Here is a 10943-nt window from a genome sequence, read left to right on the forward strand (position 1 = left end):
TTAAAAAAAAAAACAAACCACAATATTAAAAATGTCAAATCTAAGCATCACAAATCTTGTGAAGGCAAATGCTGGAACCGCTGGAACAAACTTCATAGAACATTTGCTCTGCCAGACTGTCTCTGTTTGCACTTGGAAGGGCGCTAAAGCCTGAGAGGCCAAACAGACTGCTGAACTACAAGCCTCACTTGACACTCAGTCATGTTACCAAACATCACAGAATGACTTCTCACACAGCTCTGTAGATCACCGAGATCACACTCACAGTGAAAATGTAAGAAATGCATCAGAATTTATGCAGAGTTATAAATACTGCTTCAGATTCTGGATGGAAATCCTGAAGCAGCCTGAGGTTATTTTTTCTAAAAGTAGATCACATGCCAGAATGATATTTGATAACAGATGCAAAAACATGTATCCTTACATGTCTTGTTCCAACTTCACTGACTCTGTATAAGCATAAAAACGCATGTTCTATTGGACTACAGTTATGCCAGGGCTACAAAGCTTTCAGCACCGCGTCGTGATTCCAATCTTTACTCCAGTGAGTGTTTAAACACGTCTTATCATTCCGCTTACCACCCCGGACCGTTTAGGCATCGTGGTTTGTGAATGCACTGTGGATGCAAAAAGATCAACCCAAGTCAGACACTGTTACTCGTTTCTCATCTCATTGGTTTTGTTTCTCCTTCAGTAGTCCGGTGCCTCTATTGTTCAACACGGCAACCATCCGGCAGAGAGAGAGACAAATCAAGAACCAAGATAAAATTCCCCAACAGTAGATAAAGCCAGTCTTGTGTTTACTGCTAAAAATAAACACTTCTCATCAACTCATTTGCTGCAAATTGTCCCACATCAATTGGGCACCTCCTCATCCAGTGCCGTCTGTCACAATGCTACTGTTTCAGGGTGCATTAACTGCTGCACCACCAGGTCGATATTAATGATGGGACTGAAGTAGAGTGCCCAGTAGAAGAGGCAGTTGCACACAAACTGCGGGACAAAAGGCCAAAGGAGGGCAAATGCAAATCCCTGAGTTAGCATTTTCCACAAGTGGCTCCACATCATTTGTGGAAGAGTCCTACAAAGAGAGGGAGGAAACAAGTGTCATTTAAGCATATTTGCACTGCACAAGACACTTACAAATGTGGATTGCACAACACTGGACATATTCTTCATTTCCAGTTAATACTTGTACAGCTGCTGTTATTTTATTTATACATATACACATATATATATATATATATATATATATATATATATATATTTATATTTCTTCATACATTCTTATATATTTCTATACTGTGTATTGTGTATTTTGTTGTACAGTTATTTTATTTTCAACTTTAATTTATATATTTTATCTTATTCTTTCCCAGTTAAATTTACCCTTCATTCTAATTTGTGTTGTACAGTTATTTCATTTTTAACTTTAGTTTTTATATTTTATTTTATTCCTTCCTAGTTAAATTTACCCTTTTTAATTTTCATATTTATTTCCTATCTTATTCATAGCCTTTCTTTTTTCTTTAGGTCACGAGCAGTTGTGTAAGCATTTCACTGCATATCGTACTGTGTATGTGACAAATAAAATTTGAATTTGATAAAACCACTACAACCACTACTCAACAGCTATCAACCCAAATCTTGCACAGGAGATACTAAATCCAGTTCCAGGTAATACACAACAGACAGTATAAAACATGGTCATAGTCTCTAGGTCTGAAATGTAAAGCCAAGGCAGAAGTGCCATAAATATTTCCAACAGCCAGCAGGGGGCGACTCTGGATACAAAAAGACTTGTAGTGTTGTGTGTGCTCCATTTGTTTTCATTAGCCAATAGGTGATGTCACCATCACTACATCCACCTTTTATACAGTCTATGCATACAATGCAGAAAACATGACATTAATACAATGGTTTGCACAGAACTGCAGGCATGTTTATGCAGGTCCTGTTTTCCTTCAGCGGGATGGACTGCATGTCTTTCAGATAGATAATATTTACACTTAACCAGCATTTTAGGATTAAAAATTGACTTTTGGAGCTTCAGTGTTCAGTGAGTTTCAGTGTTTATATTCCTGACTGGCAGGAATATGCACTTACTGTGTCTGGGTCTTATCAGTCACTGAAATCTAGTAAAAACATTTTTCTCTAGGTTCACATACCCATTAATTTGGCACCAGAAAATGTTCCCAGTAACACTAATATGCCTTGTGATGACCAAAGTATGCCACGTGACCACAGTATACACATCTTTTATTTCAACTATCACTTCCTTCTCAAAGTTAGTATAACAAAAGTACAATCTGATCTTCCTTTTTGCCATAACACACGTACCCAATGACCGTAACTGTATTAATAACTAGATTTTTATTAGAGAGTATTTATCAAACTGTGCAGAACTCTCATCTGGATTGAGACAGTTTAAAATCTATTTCAGTGTTTGCATAATAAAAACAACAAGAGCAAAAAGAAAAATCACCCAACCCTCACACTGCATTTACCTGATCCTGGCTCTCATCCACAGCCTCCATAGGGCGCAACCTTCAAGGACAGACAGCAGCATGGCATTAACAATGATGAAACGGGATGTCCAGTAGTGAACAGCCAACCAGTCCCAAGCAAACTCTGCAATCAGCTGGTATGGAAGCAGACAGTATTTCACAAGAAACTCTGCCCATTGTTGCCAGCTGGGATCCACCTAAATTAATAAGTTTTAAAAAACAGAAGAAAGAAAGGGGGGGGCAGGAACAAAACAAAACATGTAACCTGAATAGTCATATGTATTGCACATGGAGAAAAGTTTAAAGAAGTCTAAGCATCTTCATGCTCACAGCGCCGTCTTCATCTAATTACCAGAAGCAATCATAGCATATAATTTATAAATAAAAGGTCCCCAGTGTTTTCATTTTCAGCTCGTTACAGTGTATTACAATTTATTATTTATGTGTCATTTCAGTGGGAAGTTTGTCTGGTTGGTACCTGTGAGCTGACAAAACTGCTCTCCACTGGTTGATCGCTGTCTGTGACGGCTGGACAACAAGTGTGCAGGAAGGGCAGGAAGGTCTCAGAGTAGTCGAACAAATACAAGTAAAAGATTGTGAGACGAGGGGAGCGCTTCAGTGCGTACAGCAAGAACAGAGACTTCCCCGCATTAGCCGCCTGACAGAGTGTGACAGAAACAGTAAAGAGACGGTTATTTAACTGTGGAAATGCAGATGTGCTGCTTTACCAGCAAAACACAATGTGCAACTTGTAAAGATGTCAATACTGAGCATCAGCATGTGAAGCAAACAACATCACGCCATTCTGACGCAGAAGTGTGGTCACCTTGTATTCCCAGAGGTTCTGGGGAGGTTTGACCCCAAGAGCTTTAACTCTTTCCAGTTCAGCCAGAATAACCCGTCTGTGAGCCGGATTTTCAATGCTGTAAGGCGATTTCAACAACTCGTCTTCTCCCAGCATCAACAGGAGCCTGAACCAGAGAAATTATCATATTGATTTTAAAAACATTAATGAATACATTTCTTTAAAAAATAAATAAATAATAATTCACCTTCCATTGACGTTCTCCTGCTGGAAGGGTTCTTTGTACAGCTGGGCCCAGGGACCCAGGTTTTCGAGCCAGGATACAACCTCTTCAGGTGTCCAGTGAGACACGGGCTTAGTGATCAGCAGGTCATGCTGATCCACTGGACCACTGCTCCAGTGATACACCAACACCATCACCTACAAACATACACAGAAACACTGGTCTGAATAGTTTAACCCAGGGGTGGGCAATCTCAGTCCACGAGGGCTGGTGTCCCTGCAGGTTTTAGATGTGTCCTCAAACCAACACAGTTGATTTAAATGGCTAAATTAGCTCCTCAACATGTCCTGAAGTTCTCCAGAGGCCTGGTAACGAACTAATCATGTGATTCAGGTGTGATGACCCAAGGTGAGATCTAAAACCTGCAGGGACACCGGCCCTCGTGGACTAAGATTGCCCACCCCTGGTTTAACCATTACCTCACCTTGCAATAATAATCCAACATCACTAGATGTCGCTACATTTGTTTAACTTGAACCTGCAGCTGAGTTGGCCCAGTCTATATTTCCACAACAGATTGCCCAAAGCATCCAAAATAAACTGAGGCTTTGCAGAAATGACAACACTTAGTTCACCTAAGACGACCCAATAATCATCACCATGAACTGAGGTCAAAAACAGAACTATGTTGTAATCTGTTTACTTATTCCCTGCACTGTACACACTCAGACATACATTTTCAGCCACGTGGCAAAACACAGGGGGACGTTGTTCCCAAGTGCCCCAATATTACATAATTTTGATGCTTTGGTTAAAAGACAACAAACTAAAAATTACAGGTGTTGCAACATGTAGGGTTAGGAATGTAGTAATGTTTTGATTCTAAAGAGGTCCACAATTTAGAGATGGAAAATCAGGTTATATTCAAAGTAACTTGGCACTAGCAACTGAGACTGAGGAGGACATGCCCTCCGCTAGTCACTTAGGGTACTAGGAGACACATGTTCAACGAAAGTATAAGTAAGACACAAGGCACTTTCAAAACGAGGAGCCGTGTCTACCTTACACATACCGTTTATGAAATCACCACAAATCCTAATAAAATGGGCAACTCATCATTGCCGTTGCAAGCAAATCCAGAAGGTAATGTTTAAGAGCAAGGAGGCATTTCTAACCTGATTGTGTGTACTTACAGCCACACATGTGAGTGCAGTTAGGACTCCAGAGAAGAAAAAGCCTGCTCCTTTGTGCTGGGTTGTCTTGGATCTACCCAGGTTGTCACCATATCTAAGATGAGGAAGACAAACATGAAGGATGGGCTTTGTAAAGCTGGCCCAGTTTCATTAAAAACCCAAAATAAATGAAGTACGTGCAAATAAATACAAGTGAAAAATGAAGGAGACGTGAGGCAAGTTGGCAAAGATAAGATCAGTATGGCAAAGGGTCAGCATTGAGTTTAAAGCTACTTAAAGTCAGTGCCAAACAATGGTGTGTGTGCTATGCTATGTTTCAAGTACAAGGTAACCACAAGGAGGACAGACTAATGGAAGCTCTTTTTCCACATAATCATTTTTCCAAGCTCACAGCCATCTTCTACGATTGGTTTGTGTGCTGAAGCAGCACTCACTCCTTCTGTGACATTACACAATCTGACCCACAGCCTGATTATGTGGATAAGTATGTGTGCACAATGTAGAAATGTAGTGGTTATCACACTGTTTGCCGTGTGATAACCACTAGGGCAAATTTGTTCTCTGTGGAAAATCTACAGCACTGAAAATTCAATCCCAAAACATTCCAGTCATGAGTCTCATTCCTTCCAGGGTTAATAGATCTCTTTGCAAAGCGTAACGCATGAAACTGCAGCATCTGGAACTTAGTTAAGAAACGAGGGTATGAGGAGCAAACTGATGGATCATCCATGGCTAAACCTCCTGTTGTACGAGCTTCCTTTGGGTCAGTCAGCATCATACTGAAGGATGGAGGAATGAAATCACTGTATCTGGTAAAGAATCAGCAGACAACTCATGGATGAGTTAGTGAGTCTGCTCCACAGCCAGTTGTGGCTAGTGTGCATCTCAGGGTTAGCTCTTTGGGCTTCTGGAAAGCTGAATTTAAACCAGTCAGATTTCCCAGTGAGCATGATTAAGACCAGGTCACTGTCCACACCTCCAGATGTATCATCTTCCCTGTAGGATTTTCTTGGCAGTGTTTATTTGGATTTTTTGGCACCACCAGGCCATGTCAGCTTTGTAAATGAACGAATTATTCAGAATTGGTACTTCTTGGAGTTGCATTTACATTTACTCTCAGGGCTGCTTTAGCTTTGAGCCTCCGGAGTGCACCAGTTTGTAGGTGCTGTCTTTGAAGCAGGCTGTGATGTCAGCAAAAAGGATTAGTGAATCAAATGCTTCACGTTTGTTTGCAGCTTTCCTCTGATTACAGGAAGGTGACACTGAACCCAGTCTTTGGAAATCCCAGCTTTTCAACATGCATGCAATGTTAGACTGCCCATGGTGTGAAACATTAGTTGCTAAATGGCTAGACTTGTTTTTAAATTGACAGTCTTCATGGACTTTACACCAATATATATTATATATATCTCAAAACATATTTGAGAATCAAAGTACCTCTGGAAAGCCAACAAGCTCCGGGAGATTTTGGGGTTTGCCTGGATTTCCGCTTTCCTCCGCTGTATGACCTCACCAAAAAGTTTGTCAGTTGCATCCCTAAAAAGAAGATGATTATATCAGTTTGATATCTATATCAACCTAAGTAGGACTAATTTATCTCTGCGGAGCATATGAAGATAAACCACTTTGACACAGCAATGTCAAGGAAAATTTGTGGGCAATCTGATGAATACTTCTTTTTTTTAAATTCAATGGAGAGACGAGTGTCTGAACGACATCTTCGATCTTGGCAGCTGTTTTCAGCTGCATCTGAGCGAGAACATTTCCACATCTTAAGTTGAAACATCAGTATGTCAATCAGTTGTCATGCATTTCTTATAAACCGCACGTCCTTACCACAGATCATTAGTTCCTAGTTTTCTCATGTCAAAATATTTGTGTCTAACATTTGCTCTCGTGTCTTTCAGTAGAACAAAAGACAGGTCATGTGACTGCGAGCTGCGTGTATGAGCGAGAGTGAAAGTGAAACAAATCACAGATATTATTGTAAAAGTGTTCACCTCTAATGTGGAGCTCGCTGTGGTGAAAACATCACCAAGCTTTTTTTTCTCCATGAAACATAATCCTAAAGAGATTAGAGTCTTGTCCCAGAACTGAAATGGGGATCTTCTACCACTAAGAATAAGCATCAAACTTTGGGCTTAATGTACTCAATTTATTTTTAGGATTTACTAAATGACATATCAGCTAGTTTCTTCCCAATCTTATATAGTGCTTTACTCTTCAATAAGAGGTTATGGTGAAACAATAATGAATGTCTGCTTCTGGTGTAACTGCACACATCATTACTGGTCATCCAGACTTTCCATTTCTTAATAAAGCTAACTAAGCAAGCTTAGTAGAAGTCGCCAGTAATTCTCTGTGAGATGTGAATCAAGCAGCCAGAATATCAAACATTAACCCACTGATATGGCACAGCTATGAGAAGCATACCTCAGCAGTATGTTGATTTTAGGAAAGCCTTCCCACTTCTCCCGGCACTCTGGGCACTCATTCTTCTGCGAGGACTCCCACCATAGAGCGAGACAGTGCCGACAGAAGTTATGACCGCAGGTCAGGGTAGTAGGGTTGACCAAGATGTCATAGCAACAGTGACAAGAAAATTCATTTTCTGAGATGCCGCTCGCTGAAGACTTTAACTGAGGGGGATTGGAAGACTCGGATAAGAGAGAAGACTCATCCATTAATTCCTCCACACTGTCATCTGCTGAATTTAACTTCATCTGCTGCAACATATCCAAGTCTGAAGGAGACACAAGGTTAATAAGCAAAATCAGAAACTATAACATTTTAGGTTTTAAGTAGGATATGGGTGCAAGCTGTAAATCAGGGGTTTCGAACTCAAGAAATATATTGTGCCCTTGAAGTTACGTTTTTTTGTTAGGGAGGACTGAGTTGTATAAACATGTACAAACATGTTGGATTGGCTGTGTTAGTTCAGTGAGAGAGTTATTTGTAAAGAAAACAATTTTCACTAGCAGTCAAACACTAATGTGTACACTTATGTCTGCATTAAACACTACTTTTTGGAAATAGGTGTCGTTGTTTTCTTGTTCGTACTACTTGAGCACCAAAGTGGCCCTCCAATGAGATGACAGTGCCAGCAGTGACCCACAGCTCATTTAAGTTTCAGACCCATGCTCTAAATGCTTCACGTAGAAAAATGTTTACTTTAAAAAAAAAAATAAAGAAAAAGAGATAGCAATACTTCCACCAAGCCTATCCTCGGCACTACAATCCAAATATATTTGCCAACAACAGTTCTTTTAACATTTCAAAACTGCATAACTGGAAGGCCCTGTGCTTTGCTCCTGCTTGATTTAAGGGGTAAAGCGACCAGTTATGTTTTTGCTCAGTAAACAAATATTTTATGTACGAGAATCTGTTTTTCTGACATGACATCTTGAAACTCAAAACACTGTACAAACTGAAAACAGAAAGAAGTTGGCATTTTCACTGGATTTGACAGCTTTCGTTTCATTTCCATATCACTTTTTTAAACTCTTGCAAAAAAAAGTGAACTTGAAAACTCAGTAAATGGCTACAAATAAATATATCACCACACATCTGAAATCTAAAGTAATACTGCAAGCATTTAAAAGCAAACATCATAACCAGAATTAGTTATGGCTGAGGAACTATGATTGAAATTAATTCAAAACTATGGTACTTGGGATAGGATGTCAGCAAGCAATTAAAGTGCGATTTCTGACTTAAAGGCAGCTAAATATGACAAGTACTTAAAAGTCACTTGATTTCCGTATACAAACAGGGGCTCGTGACAGCACTCGGTCAAACAGTGCAACTTATTTGATTTTCAAATAACAAAGGGTGAACCATTACCGAGTCTGAATACATAAACAAAACAGACAGTTTGCTCACTTACTGTGACAGCACGCAGGTACAGTTTAACTGCCCTAGACGTTAGCTTCACTCTCTGATTAGCTAGCTAGTTGCTAGCTATGCGCTAGTTGCACATCGGTTACTGCTGATCTGTAAACATTGGTTAACTACAATTATTAGTACCAAACTGCGCTATCATTAGCTTCAAGGCTTACATGCTAGTAAGCCTAACTTAGCTCAACAGTACGCGCTGATTGCTAAGTTACTAACTGCTAACTGGTGTGGTTCAGTTGGCTAACCTACAGTTGTTACTCGCCTCAGGACTAGTCTCTGACAGGTGACCGACTGCAGGGTGGCATGACTATCCGGCTAATAACTAGATTACAGGCTCATTTCGCGAGTAGAACTCAACGTATCCACACACACACACACACACAGTAGCAGTTCTCGAGCAGTTCTGCTCTCTCACAGCCTCCTCCTGCAGTGGAAACCCCCACATGCAAGCAACCACAACCACGCACGCGCCTGAATGCGTACCTGCCACCCGCCTACCTCACAATGTCGTCACCGGTCACGCTCTCACCTATAAGACGAAGAGGTCCGGTGTCCTCCTCCTAGGTAGAGTCAGAGCTCAATCCAGCGGACGTGACTTTTTTTAACACCTGCGTCAGTTCAGCGCAGATCAGATCCTGAGGCTTATTTGTATTATTCCTCAGCACCACATTATAACATTAAAATACACACTAGCTTTTTACAGAGACCCTGTCGGGTTTACAGTGAGTTATGCTTCTTTATATTATCCTAAATCACCATCCTGATGGCAGAGTGGCAGAAAGTACCTGGCACAGTGTAATCAGTTCATTTTAGGCTGCTTTCACTCTTCTGCTTTACTACAGTAACCGGAAATAAATGTGCTTCTATTCCCTGGAAACACTGGTATTTTGCAGATTAATATGAATAATAGTGAATATAATCAGACGGCGAATAAGGTTTATAACTCGAACCCAATCCGCGCGTAAAGTACTTCAAATTAGTCACAGCCTTTACTTGCTACTTTGAGTATTAGTCAGTAACTACCTTCTTTTTGTGCTTTTACTTCAGTCATCAATTGTGAGAGTTTTATTTCGACATTGTGATCATGTGCGGAAGCAAATGCATGTTTATTTTTTCTAGGCAATGTAATCTCTCGTGAATAATCTTTTTTCCTGTCCCATAGTTTTTTCTCATCAAAATTTGTCTTATTTCATTTTAGCTTCCAAACTGATTTGAATACTATTTGACTTTGTTTGAGATCTGAGACATTTTCAATAATGGATGCTTAAGTTTATTCCAGCTACTCCCGGAAAAAATCTGAAATACTGTATTAGCATAATGATAAAATAATACCAGTTGATGGGAATACAAACTCTAGTCTAACTTTTATTTTAATTCTAATTATACTCAGCTTGAATCTGAAGAAAAAGAAGGAAAATAAAAAATACAGCTCTATTTTCAGTTGTCTACATTGTAGAGGGTGGTTTTGCCTCTAAACAGGAAAATGTGTACAGTCAGGAGTTAAAGTGGGATTCAGCAGGTGGAGGGATGTAATGACTCAGTGTGTGGGGGGGGGGGGGGGGGGGAATCACAAATCACAATCATTTCTATTGAGAGCTCAAGTAGATTTTCTTATTGTACAGGCTGTGACCAGCTGATCTGCTCCTCTTTGTAGATGTTCAACCAGATGTCAGCAGATGTTAGTGGATCTCAGCGGATCTCAGCAACATCATTTAAAATTCATATCAATGATACTCTGCTACACTTGATGTAACTTAACTCTGACCATGAAACCACGACCACTGCGCATCAGTCACAGACACTGTTCTTTACGTTAAACCCATCACAGTACAAAAAACTAACCTGTTTATCCTACACTAACCTGCAGAGGATTTTCATGTAGCCTTTAAATATCACAGTTAGTGTACCTCAGTTTGTTTTGCAGCATATTGTCCCATGTACAGACCCAGTAACTGGTTTAGACACATGAGGACTTTAAGTTTTTAATTTCTCTACCTTTAAATGTAACTTCTTATCTTCCTCTCCTGTCCTGTTTCTCTTATCTTTCTCCATCTCTGAGTGAAATATCCTGTGAAATACAGCTGGACCTTTAGCTAGCAACACGCTGCACACAAACAGTTAGTATGTTTGCTGATGTTTATTGACCTGATAGAAACACTGCATTTAAAATCACCTGACACTTAAAAAAAGTCACTCCCTTTATGCTCCTCGTCTTCTGTAGTCCTAGCTAGATGCTGAAGTATTGCAACCGCAAGAAACAAAGCAAAACGAAAAACACATCATTTGTTGCAATTTCTTTAGTCAAATCTACAAAAAAC

General features: G+C 39.9%; 1 protein-coding gene across 3 annotated transcripts; it reads right to left on the reverse strand.

Annotated features, from left to right (window-relative positions):
• Nucleotides 1-10: 10 nt before the first annotated feature.
• Nucleotides 11-9102, reverse strand: LOC146517319 (bifunctional apoptosis regulator-like). 3 transcript variants are annotated; one of them, XM_085162283.1, is made up of 9 exons: nt 8888-9102; nt 7162-7471; nt 6166-6264; nt 4729-4822; nt 3560-3732; nt 3334-3478; nt 2986-3165; nt 2508-2704; nt 11-1081 (listed from the first exon to the last, which is right to left on the reverse strand). In XM_085162283.1, exons 2-9 carry the CDS (start codon nt 7461-7463, stop codon nt 889-891), a joined length of 1383 nt encoding a protein of 460 aa, XP_085018409.1. In that variant the 5' UTR covers nt 7464-7471; nt 8888-9102; the 3' UTR covers nt 11-888. The 3 variants fall into 3 exon arrangements, with proteins under 3 accessions (XP_085018409.1, XP_085018411.1, XP_085018408.1); XM_085162285.1 differs by having other exon boundaries at nt 8875-9102; XM_085162282.1 differs by lacking the exon at nt 8888-9102 and adding an exon at nt 8615-8867.
• Nucleotides 9103-10943: the final 1841 nt, after the last annotated feature.

This window comes from Neolamprologus multifasciatus, chromosome 6, assembly GCF_963576455.1.
Source record: "Neolamprologus multifasciatus chromosome 6, fNeoMul1.2, whole genome shotgun sequence".
Classification (NCBI taxonomy): Eukaryota; Metazoa; Chordata; class Actinopteri; order Cichliformes; family Cichlidae; genus Neolamprologus; species Neolamprologus multifasciatus.

Bases quoted from the DNA above. Each gene is read 5' to 3' on its own strand.
- LOC146517319 (XM_085162283.1), bottom strand. From the start codon at position 7,463: ATGTTGCAGCAGATGAAGTTAAATTCAGCAGATGACAGTGTGGAGGAA. The intron at 4,823-6,165 runs GTACTTTGATTC...TCCTCATCTTAG, and splicing joins AGCTTGTTGGCTTTCCAGAG to ATATGGTGACAACCTGGGTA. The intron at 3,479-3,559 runs GTGAATTATTAT...TCTCTGGTTCAG, and splicing joins CAGGAGAACGTCAATGGAAG to GCTCCTGTTGATGCTGGGAG.